Source organism: Rhea pennata, chromosome 4 (assembly GCF_028389875.1).
Source record: "Rhea pennata isolate bPtePen1 chromosome 4, bPtePen1.pri, whole genome shotgun sequence".
Lineage (NCBI taxonomy): Eukaryota > Metazoa > Chordata > Aves > Rheiformes > Rheidae > Rhea > Rhea pennata.
This window is the reverse complement of record NC_084666.1, coordinates 67,207,061-67,233,804: the sequence shown is the minus strand read 5'-3', so window position 1 is coordinate 67,233,804 and position 26,744 is coordinate 67,207,061. Positions and strand designations below refer to the sequence as shown.

Genomic DNA, 26,744 nt, shown 5'->3' with positions numbered 1-26,744 from the left:
TTGGGGGGGGAAAAAAAAAATCAAACTTTACTTAGAAATAGAAGTAGTGCAAGTTCTTTACTGGCTCTCACTGGCACCCTGGCTATTTCTTTTGTATTGACTTACAGGAAAGAGGAAGAATTGTGATGTTCTCTGGCCAGTTCCAGGTAGTCCTTCATTAATCAAAGACATAGATGTAAAAACTCTAAGTCTTTTTCTTGTCGAAAATTTTAGCCTCAATACCCCACTCCTAGACAATTCAAGAAGCGAAACTAGGAAGTTTTCAAAGTTACTGCAACAGCCAAGGAAAATGCAACTGCTATCTTTTGTAGTGATGGAAATAACTTTGTAGATGAAACAATCAAGCCATTCTTTCTTATTTGTACTGTTTTACCTCTGTGGTATTAACTTCTGGGTAAATATGGAGGATGAATTTCTTGGGGTTGCTTGAACAGCAATACCCTCTCAAAGATGACAACTCTTTCCCATAGGTTTCATAGAAGAGTGATCTGTTCCTCATATGAAAAACGTTTCCAGGGGGCAATGAGGCCAAGCGGCATGCTACATTAAGACTAATTTCAATGTAGATGTGTACATCGCTACTGTAAATAAAAAGAGAATTTGTGATACTGCTCAAACAGTAGAATCCTGGTTACCTAAACTTGCTAAACCATTAGCTTTTACCTCCACCTCCATACCCATTCAATATACAGCAGTTATGAAAATAATTTTCCAGAATAAATGTTGAACATTTCTGATGCTTTCTAATGCTTTACAATGCAGCTCTAACCCAAAGAAAATTGTTGTTAGAAGTAGCACTGTAATCTTCATGTGTACTACTCAATATTTTCTTTCAAACAAGATTTCTGTAGACATTCTCCTTTATCATACTCTAAATACACATCTACATAGTTACATCCCCTTCCATGGGGAACTCAAATCATTCACATGTTGCAGTTCAAATGCATACATTTGAATGCCACATCCTTATAAGAAGTGGTATATTCTTATAGGGCCATTTAGTCAAGGTCATCTAAAGTCTGCAGATATTAAAATCCATAATAATACAATGGTACTTAAATATACTGTAACTGACTTAAAGAAACACAGCTGCAAACAAAAGCAGCACTCCAGTAGACAGCAAAACTCTGTTTTGACTGTACGGGCCACCTGAGTCAATGTTCAGGTAAACTGAAAACCATTACAAGAAAAACAGGAAAAAAGCATACAGCAGGTTAGGGAAACAGTAAAATGAAAATGTGCAAGGCAAAGAGTTACAGAACAAATTCATAAAACAAGAAACAAACAACTTGAGCATATCAGACATGGATAACTCATTGTATGGTGAATTTATAGGTCTCAGTCACAGGAAAAAAAAAGCTCTACAACAAACTAATAGATGAGCAATAGAACTCACCAGAAACAGATTATGCATTCCCCCAGAAAATATACAACGCTTTCCTTACATGGTTTTAAAAAAAAATAATGCTGGAAGTAAACCAGGAAATTAAAACAGATTTTACCATGCTGGCAGATAGACCAGTTTAAAATATCATTTAATTCTTTTTTAAAAAAAATCTTTAAAAAATGTAAAATGATAGGGACAACACAATATAATTTTCTACCACTTTAAACTACTATGATACTTCAAGAAAAGAAGAACAAATGCAGAGATAAATAAAGAAGAATTTGGAGATGAAAGGTAAATTCCCAGCAAAGCCCAACAAGGGTAAGGTGAGAGGGGTTCCAGAGAGAGGCCCCTCAGCTCCACTATCTGCTGCTGCCATAGCACCCAGGCAACAGGGCTCAAAGTACCAAAAGGCAAGCAGGAGGCTGGAAGCAGAGAAGGCAGGGGAAATGAGATGTGGTATCCAAGTGCCAAAAAGTCTTTTAAATCTGACTAGTAGTTTAAAAAGAAAAAAAGCTGTCTCAAAACCTTACTAGGCAACAAGAGGGGGGAAAGACTAGCAATGTAGGGTGTAATGCAGAATATAAAGATGTTTCATGTATTTTAATCATCCACAACAAAACAATTTGTGTTAGAAATAAAGATAATTTTTTGAATTTGAGATAAGGAGATCTGCAGAGACTGAATTGAGAGAGGCTGTAGAATGGAAGTCTTAGTAAATGCAATACCATGCGAGAAAGTGCAACTACACAAATACAATGCTGCATTATAAATTAACTAAAGTGCTTAGGAAAAGGAACTTCGGATCACACTGTGTAAAAACCTGATCAGGGTGCAACAGTGGTAAAAAACTACAAATATTACCTAAAAAAAAAATTTATTAAAACATTACATTGCAGTTTCATACATTCTACAACATGCTATTCTAACAGATATCAATGCATAAACAACACAGAAAAATCAACCCTGGACTTTAAGGGTAATTGTTTGGTTCAACTAAGCTATGATGCTCAAGAATTTGGCCCAACCAAACCATTTTCATTCAATAATTTAAAAACAATAAAGGAATTAACATGAATTATAGTGATCTGGGGAGTTTTCTTACCATAGCAACTGCTGGTCTTTTTTGTCTTGTTAGGAAGCAAGATAATGGTTTCCGCTTTTTATGTGGTTTTTCAGTACTTTTTTTGATCTGAAAATTCTAGAGCACAGAAATGTTAGTCTTCAAAAAAAAATCCTTTAAAATCTTTTTTTATAGTTTTAATTCACATTAATTGTGTTGACATTAAAATTATTAATCTAAAATCAATTTCACTATATACTGCCAGCTTCACCTATTCTTTGTCAGGTAAGTTTTACATTATGAAGAAACACAAACTATAAAATGAAGAACAGAAATCATATTAATTGATTTTACATTGACTTAGTTATATTTCTCATCTTGCATATTTTATAAAGAACATTTTAATTAGCAAGTTGCAAAAGTAAATGTCTACAATAATCAAAAAGAGAAAAGTCTAAAAAACTGAAGACAAAATTAAAATTTTTAACATTTGTAGGTTGTAACATTTATTTAATATTACATGAACAATATCAAAATAATTTATTTGAATTTCTTTTAGAGAAAAGAGAAAACATTTCTTTCAAGTTATAATATGCATCTATATCATTCTTTATACATATATACAATACGCATCCAAATGATATTTCAACTCAGTCCAATATTAGAAATATTTGATTTCTGAGTTTCCCTTTAAATGTTGTCAGCATCTCATTCAAGGAAGTACATCCTTAAACTGTAATTTACATTGTTGTAACATAAGGCTTTCAAACTCAAAAAAGGAAAACAGATCAAGAAATATTCACTGAGATGCCAATTTATCACCATAATTGAGAAAAACAAGCAGGCAGACACTTAACTATGTGTTTTCTTAAAAATTTTCAATTTCAATGGCATGTGAATATTAAATAAATTGGGATGATTTCCTGAATAAGGGTTTCAATGTACCTTTGTCTGTCTGTCTGCCTTTAGGTATACAGTACGCTATTAATACAGTAGGACTCCTAATGATCAATACCACATGTGTAGAATTTGTCATATGAATTGGTATATGATACGCGAAGTTGCTCCTAAACACCAAAAGAAATGCAGCACAAAAAAAGAAGTCCTGCAATCAGGAGAGAAAACTTCAAGCAATTAGATTCATGAGTCTACAACTTCATAAGTTCTTCCTAAAAACTAGGATCCATGATGGCAGCAGAGCAAAGTACTCTTGTGGGTTCTGACCCAGCCACAGATATACAGTTGTGGTGGTGAAAGGTGGAATTCATTTAAAAGCATGTATCTTCCCTCTGCTGAGAACATTTTTTCCAGGAACTTGCTATACAAAGATTTCAGTGAACAAGCAGTAATCCTGAGATTGCTTCATAAGAAAAATATTTTAAAATATTTAAATATTTTGATAATATTGAATAATATTGCCCAATATTGAAATTTTGGGGTGTTAACTACAGATATTTTAATTTTGTAGGCAAGTTATTGTCTTAAAGAGATTTTCACCTTAAGGCTTATGCAGATAACTATCAGAATATATTGTCAGTCTACTTTAATCACTCAGTACAATCTTATACTTCTGTGCATATGCACATTAGTTACATGTATATGCTCTATGAAAACCTACAGAAACACTTTTCAAAATGGAGAGAGGAATCAATCTTTGCTTGCAACTGGTTTTATAGATATGGCAACATGAAATATCTTCCATGTACTGTTCCACCCTTGATTAAACAAGAGTCATCTCTAAATATATTTAGAATTAATTGCAATGATAATATATGTGAGCTGTCTGGTTTGTCTGATTAACACCTGGGGGAACACACTTATTTCCATTTTTGCAGTGCTGAGAAAAATACATCCTGACACCTAGCCTATTTGGCAAAATGCATTCTTTCTTCTTTTATGAGGATTCTCAGATGTTCCTGTAATATATAATTACTGAATCACAAAGAATTTCCATAGCCTTTCAACTGATCACTTTATCTAATTACTGTGGTCTTCATTTTGTCCTTCTGATTTGGCCACTTTCTTCTCACAACTGTGATTTTTTTATTGGCATGTTAAATTATATCTTCATAGTTGATACTCAAATCAAAACAGATTTAAGTAGTCAAATAGCAGCAATGATGACTGACGATCTTTTTTGCTATCAGTGAGAAGTTAGGGCACAAGGACTAACAATTTAACTTTATATATTTTCAAAAAACAGCAGGCTATTTACGTGAAAATACAATCATATTTTGCTTTGAGCTGTGATTCAAAATAGTATAGAAGCATGGAGCTACATCAATGGAATTTTGCAATGCTTAGAATTAATCATGTTCTTAAATGCTTCCCTTCAATAGGGGATGATTTAGAAAAGCTAAGCTGCAGTAAGTCATAAAGCTCTATGGCACATTAAGCAAGCAGTGAAAAATATTTCTTTAAGAGATTGTTATTTTGAAATACAGATAGAAAAGTGGTGACAAATAGCAGAAAGATGATAAAATAAAAATTTAAGAAAGAAAACTCTCAGAACTTATTATTCTAAAAAGAATTGCTAAAGTAATTCACCAATCTCACTAATTTTTCTCAATTTGTTCCATAATAGTTGCATTACTTTCTGAAATCATACATTGTGCTTTTAATTTAAATAGCTCAGGAAAAAAAATCATCATTGTAATTAAAATACACTGTGCTTTGCATGACAAAATATGTCAAAAGATTTTTTTTTTAATTTAAGCTTGCAGAGTCTACAGAAGAGCAGAACACTAGATACATTAATAAAGAAAAGTTTGGCCATATTTATTCAGGAATACTCAGTATGTCACTCTCTCTTCATTGGTTACCCCTGTTTTTCACAAGACAAAAATAATTCTTCAAAACATACTACTCATTAGGCATATATACTTTTAGAAAAATACTAGTATAATTTTCAAAATTCTCAGCCTTTTTTTTTTAGTCTTTCATTACTTTTTTTTAAAAAGATTTTTTTTAATTACCTGATAATCAGCAGGACCAGGAGTACAAAATTCTTCCTTTTCATAAAGAGGTAAACACCGAGGAGTTGAAGATCCAAAAGCTACTCTCTTTGTATAGGCCAAATATATGTTTTTTAAACTTTGATTTTCAATACTATGGTTCAGAATGTTATAGAATGCAGGGCCTGAAAGAAGTCAAAACATTTCTGTAAGCCTGAAACACACTTTTTTTATAACTTTGTAATGGCATACATGCTCAAAATCATTCTGTCATTCTTTTTATAACAAAATATTCTCAGTTGAAATACTGGTTGGCTAAAAAATTTCTGTCTGTATAACAATTACAGTTACATTCCCAAAATCTATGCAGTATGAACTGTTGAACACTTTCACATTTTGTCTGGTATTTAAATAGCAGAGGAAATAAAAGTAATTTATCTGTAGATACTGCATGCAGCTTTCTACCAAGCAGGTGACTGACCACTTACAAGTAGTCAGTAAGAGATCTGAAGACAACCTTGTAAGCCTTTAACAAGCCATCATAATGATTTTATTACCATGTCTAATATACATGAAAGACTTCATTGTGGGGATACAATGACCATGTAAGTGCTGAATCGGGTCTTTCATTGTCTGAAAGCTGCCTGGAGATAACGAGGTTTTTGCTGTGGCTAAATTCACAGTTGCACTAAAACATCAGAGGTCCAAGGCCAGTATGGGTTGCCTCCTCTTTTTCATTACAAAAAAAGATAATTGTCATGTAAACTTCCCCATTCCCCATTGGTAGAGGGGATATGACTGTAGAGACTTGAATAACAATGAAGACTTTTCTGTGTGTTGAAGCAGGCTTATATGAGAGGAATCTAATAAAAAATTTAGACAGACAGTCACAAGACAGCAGTGAGGCAAATTGTACTGGGTAATCTCTAATGACAGTGCTGAGAATTGAGACATCTAATGTGATATACAGCTATGCTTAGTTGAAGAGGCCAAGCATATGGTTTCCAGGTACACTTTAAGGGATTGATAGTAAGAAGTTGACAGCTGAGCTGAAAAGGTATTTCAAAATTTATGTCAATCAATTGTAAAAGAGCGAGGGGTTCAGACTACCCTCAGCAGTGCTGATAAAAATAGAAAGAATCAATATCATCTTCTAAATTTGTCTTCAACATTATTCAAAAGAATCAGACAAGGGTTTTTATGTCAAAAACTTATATATATGGTCTCAGTAATTACCATTAGCAACTAAGTCTCAGAATCATCACTCCAACGCAAAAAGTGTATGTGTGTGTGTATATATATATATATATATGTATATGTATATGTATGTATATGTATGTATGTATGCTGGTCAGTCATTTAAGGTAAAGGCTTCTTTATGCAATTTGGCCCTGAAAATGTAAAAGGTGCTAAGGGCAATGCCTTACATTCTGTTCATGGTTTGAGACCAAGTGAGCAATGAGATCTGGAGATGACACCCTTATTTCTGAATATCTCCTTTTTAGTGCAAGACTTAAGTGACCAGTTAATAAATAGCAGTAGGGTATATATCCCTCACCTAGATAGCATAACTGGCCTGCAAGCTAGTGAATAAAACGCAACCATCACATAAATCAAGCAGAGACAAAAAGTAAACTTTCTGGAAACCACTGAGTTGCAGATGACTGGCATGATGTGCAAGCACCTGAGGATAAAACAAGGAGAAGTAAACGCAAAAAAGCCACAGAGGACACAAAAGTCTCTGTTCAAAGTGCTCAGTCACATTAGATGACTGAAAACAATTGGTATGGCAATAGTCACCATTCACTTCACATAACCATGCTTCAACCATAAAGCATTGTGCTACATGAACGTGCCTTTTAGGGACACAGTCTACCACTTGCCCTTCCCTTAATACATTCAAATTGCCGACATACAAAGTAGACCAATGTCTGCAGACAGAATACTGAACCACGTAATACACTAGTGTCCTCAAGTAGGACAAGTGTCATTTCTGCATAATGAAGATGATAATATTTAGCTATTCAAATAAACTGAAATGCTAGGTATAGGTGTAATTTCAGGATGTACCTATTCTTTATATATACACTTGAATATCTGAATATTTGCTAGATGATAATCAGTGTAGTGTTAAGGTCTTCATTCTGCTCTCAGAACACTTGAAAGAATAAGAATATCTGAAGAAAAGCCACAGAGACAAAATCTTTTCACATCAGGTACAATTTACCCTGAACAACCTCTAGAAGAAGATCCGTGTATGTCTACTTTACCTAAAGCACTAGAATTAGGACAATAAATTAAAATATGTATCACTACTAAACTGGTGTGAGATATAATCTTGCCAACAGGGTGAAAACATAATTAATAGAGTACATATTTACCTCAGTAAAATCATATTTTTGCATAAAAAGATTGCATATTTGTTGTTTTGTTGAGAGCTAACTATAGAGCCTGTACTATGAAGAAATAGCCTTATTTAATACTAGCCCAAAATGGAAGGGGAGAGGAAGGGAAAAACAACATCCGCAGATGCTGTTTACATCGTTTTTTCCTTAGACAGGAATTCTGTAAGTGAAGTAAACAAACCATACTTATATATATATACTTATATATATAAGTATATATATATATATAGTAAACAAAACATACTTATATAAATAAGTTTGTATTTATCATAGGTAAGTTGTGTTCGCATTTCTTAGAAATCCCCCAAAATTGGTGAGTTAGCAATCGCATTTGCATCCCTTTGGCCAAAAGCTAGTATAAATAACTTGGTCTTTGATACGTACATCTTCTCTAATGCTTAGAGTATTTTTATTTCAAATTAATTTCATATTTACTGTTTTTCCAATTACATGATCAATTGCTCATGCTCCACAATATCTATCTTACTATTATTAGGTTATGTAGTCTGGATATCAGCAGTATTCGGATTAATTGCAAACCTGGTGTTTTTTCTAGCCTGGAGTCTTGAGTAAATCGAACAGCAGTTTGACCAAATGGGATCTTTTTCATTCCCGACATTTTGTTCGAGGACTCAAGAGCCATGTGTGGTTCACTGTATGTGCCAGGAGCTGGTGTGATTGATCGCACAGGTAGAAATCTCTAGTAAAGCACAAGGGGGAAAAACAATATGCCAGTGACAGCCTACAGCACATTCAGAAACTACATAAAATGCTTACATCAATACAGTACATTTACGGTATTTCTTTCTTTCATAATGAATGTAATTCAGAAATAATGGCAGCTACCCTCTTGAATTTTTCTGATCACATAGGAGTGATTTTCAACTCTGATGTATTAACTGTGAATTTGTTTGTACAAATAGTATGCACATACAATAATACATAGCCATATAAATAGCTGACAATACACAAAACACTGATGTAGATACAGACATGTTTTCAAACACATGCCTGCCTTTAAAAAAATCACGCCCTTCCTGCAGTCTCTATATACTAAGCACATTGTACACAACAGTGCAAAGGGTTTTTTTTTTTTTGTTGTTGTTTTTTTTTTTTTTACACTCTGATGCTTGTATACAGCCATACTGCCAGCCAAGGGGAAAAAGAATGGGAAGCATTGGGTAAGTAAACTACAGTAGATCCACTTCTCTAACAGTGAAATATCTATTGTCCATAAAGAACATAAAGGAGATCATTTTAAGTCTCATTCAAAATACCTTCAGATACCCTCAGCACTTAATGTTTTTCCCTGGAGAGATTAAATTACAGGTAATGGTTAAGTCAGTAACTGACCGTATTACAACTGTTCAGGCTCAGGTCACACCTAAGTTGAAATGAAACTGTGAGGTAGGTCTGCATGTTCAGGAAGTTGAACATAGAGGGTAAAAAATTAGAATGTCCAATATGCCTCTATACTAATGAACTATGCAGGATCAGGGCACAGTCCTGAACACTAATATGAGATTTTCCCTACTATTTAATTGAGAGCAATATAATTTCTAGTCCAAGTCAACCAGCATTCTCAAGAGAAAGCCTACACCTCCAAGAGTGAGCACAGGCCACAGATCATTCCCATCTGACTATTTGCATATGGCCACTTTGTCTTTTGGGTAAAAGAATTTAACCGTGTGGACAGCAGCTATGTCATGTCAGTTGGCCATGAGCCCAGAAATTAATCCTTAGTAGAGTGTGCAAACCCTACTGTACTTACTAGCATAAATACCGTCCCAAGCAATACACAAATCACACTGAATGCTAAATGCGAATTAGCAATACATTGCCTTTCACATTTACTTGCACTCACTTGCGCTCACCATCACCGACAAAACAGATAAAAACAATTTACATACTAGTTTTCAGACAGTTTCAATTGAACATTTAATGTGGCATTTTTTTCATGAAAAAAAATTTAGAAAATATTTTCAGAAAATAAAAGCTTCTTAAGTATAGAACAGAGGAAAAAGTATTATTTGCCAAAATTTAGAAGCTATAACCTACTTAAAACCTAGTTCTTATACAACTAGGAAACATGGATTATTTGGGAATTTAAAAATTAAAATCAAAGTAAAAATCAAAGCAAGAACGATACAGGAATTTTAGCTGAATATAAATTGTGAGAAAAGAAGAAACTGCCTTGATAAACCAAATCCATAACTTACAAGAGAAATTTCCTGAAAGTGGTCAAGTATCAGAAAAAGGCTTATTCAGCTGTAATTTTAGAATACATTATTTATGAAACTAAAAAACAGAAAGATAATCTAATTGATAGATACAAAATGATTTTTTGTTCTTTTTGTTCTAAATATTTCCTAAAATAACAAATACAGATGGGAGAAAAGGAGGCCTTTGGAGCAGTAACGGAAGGAGAAAGGAGAAAGAAAGATTTGTTCAAAGACTATACTAGTGTGTAATGCATATTGTCAGCTTCCTACTTTTTGATTATTTAATGATAATTTAAAAAATTTTTCACACTTGGTCATAGAATCATGAAAATGTCACATTGGATCACTAACAGCTAAAAGCTATTACTTAGAGATATATGCATTTTATAAAGATATTAAAACTACTTTTAAACATATTAGGCTTTAGAAAGGGAGCAGACACCTCAGATGTGACAGAAACCGATACCTAACCTACGTTTCAGAGAAAATCTTCCTTAAAGATGTGGTAATACGCATTTTAGTGTATACATGCTATATGTTGCAGTGGTCTACATGTCTAAAAAAAAAGATTTCACTTATTTACACCATTATTCTGTGTGCTTAGGAGCACACACCTAAGTATTAAACATTACTTGAATGAAATCTATAACCACTGATATGCCTATGAACCCTCCTCCATGGACTGCATATGGAATAAAGTGAGACTCCTTCTCTTATCTGCCTGAGAACTTTCAAGCCTAACCACATTTTACACACACACACACACACACACACACACACTCTTCCATAAACACCTGTTTGAGTCCTTTAAAATGTTTGTCAGGAGTGTATTCATATATGTCTCAATCATCAATTAGACCTAGCAATGCAGAAACACACAGAGAAACAATTTATTAAGCAGTCATAGAACACCCTAGTTACCTATCGTTTAACAACATGTTATTATAACACATAAAGAGAAAGAAAGTACAGGGACTTACTTCGGACTGTGAAAGAAAAGGAGCGTGTAGAAATTTTTTTCCCTTCTGTATTGCATTTGTACTTTTCTGAAACTGACTTTCTATTTCATATTGTCCAGGTCCTGGAAAAGCCTGAAAAAAAACATAATTTGCATTATAGAAATATCTACAAATTTATGCTAGTGAGCAATTGGTTAAATGCATGAATCAAGTTTAGGTGATGTTAAGAGTGAACTCTTATGTACATTTCATTTTGAAGTAGATATAAATGAACTACTAACTAGTCAGCTGCTGGGTAGTTGGGGGAGGTTTCTTGAGATTGCGCCAAGATCTTACAAAAGGATATTCCACAACCATGCTGTTCTCTGTAAGAGCTTGGTACCTTTGCCATAGGCAATATCTACCATCCCAACACACTGAAAGTTTTTAAATATGTTACCAACTAAATCAATTGTGGTTTTTTTATTTACAAATCTAACCACAAAAATACTCTAAAGTTTAATTAACATTTTGCAGTTTGTGATTTGAGTCCATTATTGGAATGCTTTACAACAGCACTAAGATTTTGTGAGAAGTTGTCCAGTTTTCTTGCTCTCCTCCACAGTTCAAAGTACTCAAATGAGGCATCATTCATTTGCATTTCACAGTGCAAACAGAAGCATGCTATGCGATGCTAAGTGAACTAAGAAAATAATTTTGATATCTCTGCTCATGTAAAATTTGCATTAAAGACTACATGTAGCTTGCATGAATCTACTTTCTCTTGGAGAAAACAAGGTCAGTTTAAAGATGGTAATCCTGTAAAAGAACACTATTTGTATTGTTAGAATCTAAACATAACAAAATTAATTACCCTTTTATTTCATGTTCAAATATAGAGATTTAATATTAATTTTTCTAACTACTTCCATGCTGACATGTTACTGACACACAGACATTTCTAAATCATTGCTATGATCACCAGTGTTTTCAGAGTCTATGGAAGTGAGCATAAATACAAATGTTTCCTCTTACACAAAACGTACACTAAGTTATAGTTAACTACAAATTAAAGTTTGTTCTTTATAATAGTTTTGGTATGCTCAGCTTTTCCCTGAATTACTATAGCATCATGTGTTCAACAACAGAAATCATCGTTACTAAAACAAGATTTCAACTACTTAATGACAGTGACATTCACATGTGGTACTCTTTCTAGTGACCAATAACTAACAGTTGATGGCCTAATTCTTACTGCGTTCTTTTCATCTTACAGAACTGAAGAGATTTTGTATCTGCAAAACTTTTTCATGCAATTGTAACATAAATTTACATTAACCTGAGTTGTCATGTATTCTGTGTTTCATAAAAAGACTAGTCCTATAACATTAAAACCAGAAATTAATTAAATCAAACAGCTTTAGGCCAAGGCAAGTATGCTACAGAGATCTTAATGGCTAAAGAGGATAGAGAAACAACTTTGGAGTTGATCTGCAATAGTAAAATGAAAAACATTGTGCTTAAAATGATGTATCTGGAATAAAAAACCTCAGAGTAAAAACAAATCACAATTATTCAATAAATAAAACCAGCAGCAATCAAAAACCATATAAAAAATAAGTTTTCCTCTATTTTGAAATTCCAGAAGTATACTATAACTTTATAGACAGCAAGACCTGCATGACTGTGCAAAACACATTGTTATATTAGACACTTAATATGATTTCAGTCTACTCAGGAAAAAAATTATTTCAATCAATTATTTTTTGCTTAGGGTACATACACAGTCTAAGAAGAGAGAATTCCAAAATTCTAGGATATAACAGGATGTTTCAGTATCTGATGACAAATATCTCGTAATCTGTTTATAACATTGTATCTGTTTATGATAAAATTCTGATTTGTGAATCATTTTCTTATATTTTAGTAATCGGTACATTCTTTTAATAGCATGCATTTTTACTATCATCTGTCTAGTAAGATTTACTTATATTACAATTAATTTACTGTCTTTTATTTTTAAAAAATACAAAAGCACATAAAATTGTACTGTGTACATTATTCACTACTGTATGCAATAATTAATTTTGTGCTGAGCAACTCTGCTACAAAAAGATATGATTACAATTAATAAGTTTGACAGATTTAATTACCATTCTCATATTTTTACCCTTTCATTAAACTGGTATCATTACAACAATCTGTCTCACTGAACCATTTATCATTAAACAAACTGCTTAAATCATTTTATATTGTTAGCATCTGAATGTTTTCTAGTCTAGAATGGGTGGGAATGCAGATCAGATAAACATACAATTACACTTGTTGTCAGTTATAGGGTTTCTGAGAGTTCAAAAACTGTCTATTTTTATTCTATGCTGTAAAACAAGGAAAATAGGAAAGAATCCATAGCTTTTGCTTATAAGTTTCTTAATGATTCACAGAAACCTATAAACAGAATTGTAATCAGTGGAAGAAATACAAATTTAGCAGTCACACACTTGAATGATATTTTCTTACAGAAAGTGTCACTGTATATTTTGGAACTGCAAGCACATCAAACCACTGAAGCCATTAATTATAACATATTTATTTTGTATAACAATGTTTTGTACATTTGCACTGTCCTGTATCTCTGGATAATATAATATAATGCTTACATATGGATTACTGAAGTAAATGTGCAATAATCTCATTCACATATGAAAGTATTTTTTCTGCCTGTTTTGAGGAAGAAGCAGGAGCTCTGAAGCAGATTTTAATCCTAAACCTAAACGTAATCTGGTTTGCACGATATCCACAAGACCTTTATTTCTTCCTCAAGAACATAAGCAAATATTTCAACAAGACATTGATCCAATACAGTAAAGACAAATATATACATAGATGCTTAAGTCTGTTTAACAGAATACTCCCACTGACACATATAAAGCTATTTAACAACAGTTTAGTCATTTTATCGCAGAGAAGATATCTAATACAACCAGCTATTATCTCTATTGCAGTTTACAGCAGCCAGTATGCCCAGCTCCTCCAAGTTTGATGAGGACACAGGAAGCCTCTGTCCTGAGAAAATCTCTCCAACAAGAGGAAGCCATGCAGGGGTTCTCATTAGGGATAACCTCCACTTAAATATTCACAAGGCCCTTGCGAGTCCCAGGCTCCTGGAACAGTCCCACCTTGTCCAGAAAGGCTGAGGGAGAATTCAAGTCCTGCTGATAGTCTGTAAACTCCAAGCCCTCAGCTCCATGGACCTAACAGGTCCTAACATGCTAACAGGTCAGGCAACCAATGAGGTGACCAACCACAGTGTAGGGCCAGGAATGAATGACAGCATTGGGGAAAATAATGGAAACTTCTTGACTGAACTAGCACTGCTGACAAAGTCAACATCTAACACTGTTATTTCCTAAAAACAAGAATATTTTGACCATTTTTAGTTTCTCCTACCTGAAGATCTGAACTTCAGTTAATTTGTCAAGTACAGAAAATATACTAAGAATCAACATGAAAAATAGGGCTGTAAAGAGAAAGCACAGAAATTAAATAGCACCATGTTTTCCGCAACTTCACTTTTAAGGTTCAGCATTTCCTATATAGATAAGTTGAAACTAAACTAAGAAAACAAATAGTTTGCATATGTTGAACCGTTATTTTGATTTAAATATAGGATAGATAATTAACAAGAAACAGTTGAAAGCTGAGGCACCTATTTCCTCCTCGTCAGATCTCTTCAAATATCTATAACTTTGAATTTTAAAATCATTTGCTATTAACACAAAAGTGTTACAAATTTGTTCAACTTTCAAAGAATTTAGTCCAGTAGGGGAAAAAAAGAAAAGGAAAAAGAGAAAAAAAAACAGTGAGAGAAAGAAGAAACTAATGCTGGGATATTCAAAGTAACTCAAGGGAATCAGATACTCAACTCCCATTGGCACATAGCCCTCTTAAAACTGCTTTGAAAATTCCAGCCCACTATTGTATCTCTTAGAGATTTGCTAACTGGATTTCTTTAATATCAATTTAATTAAGTTCCAGGATTACGGGAGACTATTGATTTCAAAGTGAAATTTATTCCTCCCAATTTTACAGGGAAGTCCTAAGGTTCCTTAAACCCTCCTTATGTAAAATATTCATGTCTTCAAAGCCATCAAAGTAAAAAAAAAAAAAAAAAAAAAAAAAAAAAAAAAAACACTATATTTAAAAGAAATCAGCAAGTCCAAAGGTTCTAAACATGTGAAAAAACTATAGCATACAGATTGTGGATGTTATTTAAATGCATAGTCACACACTATTCAGCCCATACTCCTGTGGGTAAAAGCCAAAAATGATAAACTTAACCAGTTTTTCAGAATGCTCTGAGAAACCGAAGAAAAAAATAAAATTGTATAAAACTGTAGTCTTCATACAATTTCCAAGTTTATTTACAGTCAAAATATACTTTTAAAAGATTATAAGCTAAAAAGGACTACGAAATTCACACCAAAAATTTTATTATGTTAATAGATCACATCAGATACATTACTGACAATTTTCAAGATTGCAATGTGCTTTATCAATAAAAACAGATTTTCATCATCAATATAAAGGTCAATCAACATAAAAGTCCAATGGAAAGTTGTATAGTCAACTATGAAATATTTGTTACAGGCTAGAAGGAATAATAATTTTGTAAATACTATGGGAGAAAGTAAGATGCTAACAGCGAAGATGGAATGATCATATTCAAAGCTATAAAAGCATATTCTAAGATTTGAAAACATCTCACTAGTCATTGAGATTTTAATATATTATTCTTACCTTTAAGGCATGTAAATCTTTATTGTAGCATATATTTATGGTTCCCAAAATACATTATATTAAACAAAATTAGAATTTGAAATTCTGTATTTTTCTGCTTAAGCATAGACAAATGTAAGTTTTGGTATTAAGAATTTTTTTAAAAAAGCAAACTCAGTATAGAAAGTATTAAAGGCTTACAAAGAAATGTAAATCAGCTCAAGAAAATCAGTGCTATGTATAGCTGAACTGCTGCTTTAAAGTATGTAAATACAAATGTATACAAAAGAAAAAACTACATTAATCTTCAAACACTCTGTTGGAACTTCTACTGACTGGAGAAGTGTTTTTAAAGATCTAAAGTACTAACAGATTCATTGTCCCTAACTATTAACAAATATACTAAAACAAAATCCTGATCCCAAAAGCCACTTGCACCCTGTGAACTATTCTTTTATTTATACAATGCCTATTTGTACTTGCTCAAATGAGATGCACTACACATAGGGTTAAGTTAAATTGCACAGCAGTTGTGTGATTTTTTTCCCCCCCACACACACACCTTTGTGGGTTTGTACTCTGAAAGAGCTGTGGTTCAAAAAAGCTTTCAAACACATGTTTTTTTCTGAACTGCTTCCACATTTTTCAGCAACCTTTCAACATATTTATGTCATATTTACACAACGATATCTCAGGAGAGTCTGGGACCAATATTATAGTGTTGAAAGTTTTGTTCAGTGTTCTGCCTTTTTTCAGATACAATTAATCACTAACTAATTAGCACTTTCCCACTTCACAATACAAACTTTATTATTTAAATCTATAGTATCATTTTTGCAGGACACTTACACAACTTATTTTAAGGTAACTGACAAACGAAGCCGCATGACAGTATGATCCTTTTCTCATAGCCACAGAAATCCAAAAAAAGTCTAATTACTTCAATATTTTTTTTTTCTGGACCTGAACTTCACTAGATCTACAATTTGGCCATCAGTTATATAAAGATTGCTACTTCCCATATCATTGTCTACTTATTTTTGTGAGATAAAAGATAAAAAATGGCAAAAATAGATTAATACCACTTTCCTATCTCCCCTTTTCTGAAGCAAAAGGCTTAAAGACAAATTGGTCAAAACCTCCCTTCTTCCCAAATCAGACTGAAGGTTTAGACGTGACAGATTTGCTAAATTAGTCTCATATCTGTCAGATGTTTCTCGGCCTTTCATCTTCCAATTTTTGAAAAGCCTTAGTACAATGTAGTTACAAGTATCTTACTTTTTAGTACAATTTCTTTATGACAAACTTAATCTCCTCTTGAGAAATAATATAAAGGAGTGCTACATCAATATTACCTCATATCCACATTGTTTTAGTCAAATGAATTTCATTTCATGCAGCTAACTTGCATAGTCTAATTAATATCATGCTGAAAAAAGTTAATGATACTAAATTATAGCAATCTTTTAAAAAGGGTCAAATTTGCTGATTTGTATTTAAGATTTTGAAGTAACACTAATTCTGAAAATTTCCACTAAAAGAAATTTCCTTGAATACTACTATTTTTCTTTTTTATGTTTAATCATGTTATCCAATAAAGGCTTATAACCATTACCAAATCTGTGGAGATGAGTCTTTCTCCTTATCATGCTAAGCCCATAATAAAACCTTAGGAACCCTCCCCACAACTTTCTTCTTCCGTGAAGATTTTTCACAGAGAAATTCTTAAATTAGGCAAAGTCTCCATCAGGATCTATATAGGTATATGATAGAGTATGGTTTTAAAACCACATTAATGGCAAGATTAATTAAAATATCTTTTAAAAGTGAGGAAATAACCTGTAATTTTATACTATTAGAGATGTTACATTAGACAGTACTTTACATTATACTGACCCCACTTTGGCACCAGTGATTGCAGAGTGCAAATTCTCATAAATTCCATTCATTAAAGGGAATGATATGCCTCCACTTCCAATGAATAAATAGCTGTCTTATAAGGTCACCCCACTATCTATTGAAAGAAAGTTAAAAAGATAATCCAATGAAAAGAAGCCCAAGCAGCCATACTGAATGACCTACAAAGCAGCATTAATTTATCAGCAAAATTATACTTTTACTGATTCTGTTCAGTTAATATTCGCAAAGTCACTGTAAATAAAATAAGTGTGTAGATACAGTAATTATTAGTGTATACAATAGCTTAATAACTTAAGTACAGTTTTTAATTTACAAAATTAACTAAAAATCTCAGTGTTCCTGTGAAGAAAAATTATTGGTATTTGGATAATATTTCATCATGAACCTGATGGATAAACCACTGTACTTGCTGTCACACTTAACACTGGAAAGAAAAATAAAGTCATAGGTTTCTGCACAAAAAAATGTCAAAGTCTTTTATTTTACATGGTGGTTTATTTAAGATCCAAGAGTAAAAATGTTGCACTTTAAGAAAATGGAGTTGATGGAGAGGTACAAAAAGAATTAAAAAACTGCCAGGCCAATAATTCTGTGCTTGAGAAGGTTTAAAAAGGATGCACTCATGTGAAGTTCATTTTGCTTCACAATATCTTTTCTGCACATGGATTTCTCAACTTGAGATGTTATCTTTGAAAATTCAGGTCATAGATCAATTAGATCAATTGAAGCTTGCTTGAGAATAATTTGATTTTCCAAGTGCAATACATTAAAAAAAAAAAAAAAAAAAAAAAAAAAAAGCAGTTTGAATCTGGACAGAGTTAAAAAAAAAATAGAACATGATTCCCATATGATGGTCTCAATAGGATAGTACAAACAATAGCTAACTTCAAGGATAAGAAAGTGGACAGTGGGAGAAGGTGACCAAACAAGACTAGTCAATTCCATCACTGGCCGGAGATGCGATCTAGTCCACCAGACATCTTGAGAATACTATACCAAAGTCCAATGTATAAGGAACCTGAACTGAAACAGACTGTCATTATGCAGATTCAGGTCATTTTTTTTGTCTGCGGGAAAACATCTAAATACAAAACAGTTCCATGCAAACCTAAGAATTTTCAGGATGCTGAAAAAGCTTTTTTTGCCCCCTCATTTGAGGGGGGGGGAGTCCAAATCAGACCATAACATGACACAGAAGGGTAAAAATGGGTAAAGTGCCGCTTGTAACAGTAGTGCAAATATATCAAGAATACCAACATCTGAAGTATATTTCTCTACCAAAAAAATAAATAAATATATACTGACTAGAGGCAGTTCAAACACAAACATGACAGTCATAGTTCTCTAAACATGTAAGTGCCATTAGTGTCACTCTAGAAAATCCAAGAAAGAACCTGGTGAAATGATGATAGAAGAAATTAGGCAACAACAAAGAGTTTTCATATGACAAAATCTTTTCCAAGAGGTCTTATGGACAGATACTTGAATAAGCTTATAAATGCCAATGTATAAGATAACCAAAAACCATTGGATAACTTGTCTCTAATCACTATCTAAAAATGACTGTAGTCCATTATTTGGGAGGCACTAGAAAATTCATTAACATATAATGTATTAGTTTTTAGTAACTATGTTCATTACAATTTTACTGTTAATATTGATGCTCTCCAGACTATCCCAACTGTCATTACAATCTTTATTTTGCCCCTGAATCCCCACGTGTTTTTCAAGTAACCTCTTGATACAAGTGAAAAATGTAGCCTTAAAAAAAAGTAAATCCTGTTGTTAATTCTAAAAACACTGTGCATAAAAAAAATGTTTTAGTGATCTAAACACATAACTAACATAACTGTATCAAATAGCCACTTAAAATCACTGTTATCATTTGTCAGATACAGATTTATTTACAAAATATATGATTTTTTCAACTTATTAAACACTGAAGGATAACTCAGTGTTTGAACATGTGGTTATTCATCATTTTACTGCTCCTCAGTATGAATTACCACACAATTTTCAGGTACTAAACCCAAAATTGTTTGTATTTTCAATGAAAAACACTGTCCTTTTTGTAGTGCTATTAACATATCATTACATGGAGTTAGTGGTTTTAATTAACATTCAAAAGTTTCACAAAGGCATACTCATTTTCACATATTCATAATTTAACAGCAGCAAGAAAATCATTCATGCGATTTTGGTCTATATAAGAAAAGCTGTTGTAAAAAAAAACATATAGTTTTGGAGGAGCAAAAGAACCAAAGATTAGAGAGGCACAAAAGATGGGTGTAAGAATGAAAAAAAGTGTAAGTTAAGCTACCAGAAAATGAACAGAAGACAGTAGTAGCAAGAATGAATATGACTAGGAGTCGGTGAAAGAAGATGCATTTTGTGCTTGTAAAAGGATTTTTTAAAAAAACTACGAGCAGCAGAATATTAGCACTGTAACAGAAATTAATCACCTTCATCTTCAGAACATGGCAAAGATGATGTGAAATATGTATAGCACAGAGTTCACACAGAAGGAGAAAGAAAAGAAAAAACACCAACGAAATGAACACTATTCATTTAGTGAGAACTACCCATTCTGTACATCCTGAGGTGAGAGATCCTGTGGAAAATATATCACCATGTAATTAAAAACTGTATCACAAATTATAGTTGCAACAAGGCCATATTGAGGTTACCTGGGCAATCTTAAATGAATGCTTCTCAAGACTACTTTAATGGCTTCTGCAAACAATGTAAATAAATGCAAATACTCTAGATAGGTGCTGAATGTGATTTTATTGCTGGGTAAGCTAAGATTGTAAATACATAGCATACTGTATTAGCATGTTCTATTTCTCAAAAAACAGAGGATCAATAAATTTTAGTATTTTCCTTAAGTCAAAGCAACAAGCTTCTGCCACCTTTTTTTTATGCGCAACAGCAAAATGCATCTCAACCAAAAAAATCTTACAAAATATTGCAAGAGCAGCAAGGTATTGCACTTCCCACAAGACAAACTATTAATGTTCTCTTTCATGTGCCAAGTTGAATTGGCTGTCATAAATCAACTCTGCTGCAAGTAGAAAGCATGTATTTTGTTTGCTGTCCAATTCATCTATTGTACATAAAACTTCAAAAGTTACGGTTTTATCATTCATGAGTATATTATTTCTGACAACCTCACTAATGGTATTTTTCACTAAATATATAAAATTTATTCTGATAACAAAAGGTATTCTAGTTTTTAACCAAAGATGGCTATTTTTTTTTATATATATATATAATAGACAATTCTTCATACATAAAATGTAACCTTTCCAGAGGACAAGGTCACAAGCTCCTAACAATAATAGTTTCTGTTCATTACTAAAACAGGCACAAGCAAACACTAGTACTATACAATTCCGAGTTCCAAAGCATGCTTGCCTTTAAATGCTACTTCAAATGTCACATCACTTAAAACAAAAGGTATATTTACACATCCACATGGAATGAACATTCTGCTACTGAAAGAGTTTCACAGAAGTCTAGTAAAGGAAATCCAGTTCATCCAGAAAATGAAAAAAAAAAAATCTCTCAATCCTGAAAAAAGGAACTGGACAAAATTACTCCGTTCTAAATCGTGAACAGAGAAGAAATAGCTTCTACGGCATTGCAGCCTTACGCTTTCCTCCGAGGTGCGGGGTGGGGAGTGAAAGAAACCACTGTTTACACCCAAGAACACAAGTTCTTGTCCTTTGTACGAACCATCATTTAACAGGAAGTCGAGAGCTAAGTCGTGCTGAAAGTTTAGTTTTGCACTGTACTTAAACACAGCAGGTTCCAAGTGGATACAAGTTCAACTTTTACTATAAGGAAAAAAAAAAAAAAAAAAAAAAAAACTCCTTTATTATAATAACTAAAGTCCCTTTATAATAATTTTATAATAATTATGCTAATCTCAAGGGTAAATTTTGTCTAATAAAGCAAATTCCATTAAAAATGATGCTGCTCCTCAATTTGATATAGAGATGTCTTCTAAAGTATTACCTAATGACGCTATTTGGTTTTCAATTAACCCTTTAGAGGATATAAAATGTGTTTCCATATATGGAATTTGATGGATGAAATTTCTGTCTCAAGAAAGTGAGTGCTACACAGCAAGTTACAAATGGACTGCAACAAATCAGAAAATTATCACTTGAACAGACTCAAGTCAGTAAAAGAGGATGTGACACCAATCACCTCTAATGTTTCTCCTACTCATCTATAAAGATGACTGAAGTGGAAGAAGTTGCCTTTATCTCAATGACCTCCAATCATATTGGAGAGCACAGCCAGTTAAGATGTTTTGGGGGGTTTTGTTTATTTGTTTTTTAAATAAAGGGATATCTCAATCAAACATCTAATAGAAAAGTATGTGATGATTGCTTAAAAATAGACTACTTCATACATTACACTCTTGGAGGAAAGTGAGCTGAGCACTTGCTGCTCCTCACATGAAGACAGAGATTAACAATATGCTTGCTTTGCCTTCCCACTGCTCCTTCCCACCCCTGAACTACAATTTTGATTTTGCACCCCAGCAGTTACATAGCACAATAACATACTGAATACACAAGAGGGTAATGGGGAAGAGAGGCAGGAATTCCTTCAGCCAGCTCCAATTAAGGGAAGTGTGAGAAGGGTTGTATCACATCACAAATACACGTTAAAGCTATGACAGCAAACATGCACAGGCCTTATATCCTTTTTTCTTTTCCAAAGGCATGAACTATTCATGGATGTTAGCTATGGAAGGGGTGACAGTGACATATATTCAAAAAAATAATTTTAAATTCAGAATCAAAACTAAGGTTTAACTCTGAAAAGTTCATCTCAAAGAGCTTACCAACAATGCAAAGGTACAACAGAGATGGAGAGACATTGCTAAAGCCACTGCTATCTTGCTGGCATCACGTAAAATACTCGCACATGACAAAAAAGTCCCAGAAGAACAGGCAGGTTAAGTTTGCAGAAAGGATTGTTCTAATTTCCTATGATACTAATATAACATTGCCTTGCAAGTGAAATTTCATCCAGATTATTTTCAAGCTATTGCCTTGATACTAAATTTCCTTGACTGAAATTTCAAGCACCACTGAAAAAAATGATTATAAAACTATTTTGAATATAATTTTTGAAATAAAGGACATGCTTAGAATTCTGCTAATCCTGGCATAAAAAGCCGCTGAGATAAATCCAGGCTAGCACTGCTATATCAGGCTATTCAACTCCCACATTCTCAAATGGCATAACAGAACTGTGTAGCATTTGGTATAAGAGCTTGATATTTCTTTTTTAATTCAACAATCTGACTTGCATATTTAACTCAAAAAAAAAAAATACATTTTAAGTACCTCTATAAAAAAAGGAAACTACAGGAACTCTCACACAACAAGAAAATCCGTAAGAAATAACACCCACACGGTTGCAAATATTGGTCTCCTACTTTATAGAATAAAAGTTGATATTGATATAACCATCACCGCCACTAAAAAGAGCAGGATTTTAGGGGGGAGGTCAGGTCTGGAATTCACCAACAACTTCTCAAAGTGATCAGGGGAAGGGAAGTCTTTTTCCATCAGTACAATATGGCCCGTGCTCCATTCTGAAGAATGAGGTAGTGGAAAACCTATTTCCATAACCAGACTTTCTATCCAAAATTAGTTTGCTCCACATTTAACAATGCTTTACATTAAACTCAGACTAAAAAAAATTTCTAGGAAGCATTGAAGTAGAAGGCCAATTATAATGCTGCTACAGTCCAAATACATGCTTAACCATTCCAAAATTTAGAAAGAAGTTTTTGAAAGAAGGCAATCTATAGTGAATAATTAACATATAGTATTTTTCAAAATATGTTCAACCATGGTGGTGAAAGAGGATTTAAACTCTGCAGTGTTAACAACAATGCTGATTCAATACAGAAAAATGCTTTTATTTTCTTCTCCTGGCAAAAAGGATGATGAATGATATATAGAAAATATTCTTCTTGTAAAGAAGAAAATGAGATGGTGAAATCAACATGTAGAGTTTGAATAAAAATATTAATGTATAACAGGTAACAATGCTGAACTATTAATATTTCTATAAAGTGTTTGTAAATAATTCAAGTCTCTTTTTAGCCATACTCTCATGTTCTTAATGGTATGAAAAAGAATAAATAAAAATAAAACCAATAAAAATAAACAGGCTAATCTGAAGATAACGCCTAACATTATTAGTATTATTTTAAATATTTTGCTCCATTTCTGTGAAGAAACTATGCATCTGTGTCTTGTACAGGATGACTTTGCCTGTCCTCCAGGTATGCCCAGAGGGCAATGTAGACAATAATGACCCATCTGTTCACTACTGGCAACTAGCAAACTTCTAATGAAGACAGATGTGGGTCACCCTGTACAAGAAGACTGCAGGGTGTTAATGAATCCACCTAATGGTCACTACCTGCCACTGTTGACTGACTGATGACCAAAAGGGTTAAGCTTCAAAAGCAAAAGACAAGTATTTCAGGTAAGACATTAGTCTTACCAGGCTAATTCTATCACACTCTCTAATATACACACACTTTACTGATGCTTTTCATATGTCTCAACAACAACAACAACAAAAAAAAAGTTTTTCTTTGGACCTGAAATAACCTGAAAAGCTGAAATAAAGACATGAGAAATTCATTCTGCTTTATCACCTAGTGACATAAAAGCTCCAAATATCCGCAGTAATTTATGCATACATGGCCACTGACACTAACAGTAAAATCCAAAAATTTAAAGGAAATATTTAACAGTCGCAAAAGTCTTAAAGTATTCATAGCTTTTTAAAAGCATATTTTGATAGCAGCGCAGGAGAATATTTTTACACTGAACTCCATTCACACAGACCACAAGCTAACGGATTTGTATAATGATTGCCACAGGAATGAGTGGATATTGAACTCATTCTGCCCATTCCATATGAATGTGATGGCACCACAAAAGCCAGCTACTTATGAAAAAGGTATTGATGCAAATCCAATCATTTGTCAATTCAGGTAGAGAGTAAATGTCAAGACGTTGCAGTGGGGAAACCCTGAAGAAGAACTCTCTCTAGAGAAGGAAAAAAATAAAATATATGATATATTAAAAAAAATTAAAAAGTTATGATTTTGAGTTACCATGGGGTGAAACCTGCAGATAATGTTATTATCTGCCAGGATTAACCAGAATTTCATTAATATACAGCTATAACAAGCAAAGTCACAGTTCTATCCAAAAGTATTGAGAAGTAATAAAATTATATGTAAAGTTTTCGAAATACTACACAAGGATGCACCAATTTAATTTTTGATGCATCTTTACTAGCTGGAGATAGGCAATCCAAACATACTAAATACTGCAACTGACTCAATTAGAAACATTCTTTACCAATTATACCATGTAATAGTATATTGAAAACCAGTTCTGTAGTGACATTAAACCAGTAATATGTTGCCTCAGTAGTTGGTTTAATAAAATAAGGAAGAAATCATTATCAGAAGAAAAGATTTTAGTCCTTCCTATGCTCATCTGTTGAATAATAAGTGAACACAACCTCATTACACCTATGTATTCTTTACTATGAACTGGAGATCATGATCCCTGCATATTTGTTTTACAAGGCTTGATATATTCATACTTGTAGGAGTTTGGGCATTTTAGGATAAAATTTATCTGGAAAGTAAAGAGTATTATTACATGATTTTTCTAGGCTAAAAATACAAGTAGCTTTTGGGCTTGATAGAAATTGAGCAATTTTCTTATCAAATCATAACATAGTCAAAAACTCTCAAAGTCCCAATAACCAAAAAGTAACAAGGAACAACATTTAAGTCTCAGTATTATCAGAGAGAGCCTTTTACAACTTAAGTCTTGATAATATTTTACAATATAATTGTAAACTGTTGTTGTTTATGTATTTCACCTTCTTTTTCATTCATATTTTAAAAATCCATATAAAACTAATGAGTTAATGACACACCAAGACTTACCTTTATATAAGCAACAGATTCCTATTAAATATAGAAGAATTTATGCCTGCTCTGTCAGGGTGTCAACTGCAGTTTTGCCTACTATATACACAGAAAAACTGCAGTGCAAGTTACCTTTTCAGATTCAAATTCACAGACAATTAACCATCGTTTTCACAACTGAAAATAATAAGTCTCAGTTTTTTGTCTGAGGAAACAGAAGATCTAATAATCTGCAAATTCTCTTTTGCAAGAAGCTGCTAATATTGGACAAGATGAAACTTACAAAACCTATCTCTTTCCTGGGGGGGGACACTGTAATAAGCATACAGTTACATTTCAAAATTTGTCATCCTAAAACAGAATGCACTGATCATTAAAATATACCAGTTTGCGGTTTGATCACCAGGACATGCTTTCTCTTGTAAGTGTGCAAGTCCAGCCATCCTTCTATAATAATTTTGAACCTGTTCATCAGTCTTAACCAAGTTTGACAGAGAGCCTACAGACTCATTGATATGAAATTCTACAAGCTTGGCGGGGGGTGGAATAGTGTAGAGAGACCAAGTCATTGCTCTGTTGCCGTTCTAATAAAAATGCTTCATTGTAACCTCAAGTCTTACCAGAAATCTGTGGATCCATAGGAGGATAAACATCATGAACACCTTGACTTTAGGAAAAGCACAAATTAGCGTTTTCTCTTTCCTGGACACCAGCAAATCCAGTACCAAAACTCAGTGTTAAGTTTGGTTGCATGATTAGTATTTACAGTTACCACATTAAGCCTCAAAACAAAGGACCGAGATCTGCTGATTGCTCACATGACTACATATAGAACAAAGAACACTGCCATGAGATTTCCTGTAATCTGAAAATATGAAGCAATATTCCTTTGCCATTTTTTATTTAACCTTAAATCCTGATAGAAAAAAATACATTCTCTTCCTCTACCTATATGCACAAACCCAGTTATCTTTTTTTTTTTTGTACCATTTCCTGCCTACATCCATCAAGTCTTCCCTCTTTCCTGGATCTACCTAGTCTCCTGTATTGCTTTTTTCTCAACAAAAGCACTCATCC

General features: G+C 33.1%; 1 protein-coding gene across 1 annotated transcript in view; it reads right to left on the bottom strand.

Annotated features, from left to right (window-relative positions):
* STPG2 (sperm tail PG-rich repeat containing 2) overlaps positions 1–26,744 on the bottom strand; it is a 148,476-nt gene that overhangs the window by 100,987 nt on the left and 20,745 nt on the right. The window contains exons 6-7 of the mRNA XM_062574964.1: positions 8,350–8,509; positions 5,426–5,589 (exon numbers count right to left, since the gene is read on the bottom strand). Of these exons, the coding sequence (XP_062430948.1) occupies positions 5,426–5,589; positions 8,350–8,509 (324 nt within the window). The remainder of the gene's footprint in view (positions 1–5,425; positions 5,590–8,349; positions 8,510–26,744) is intronic.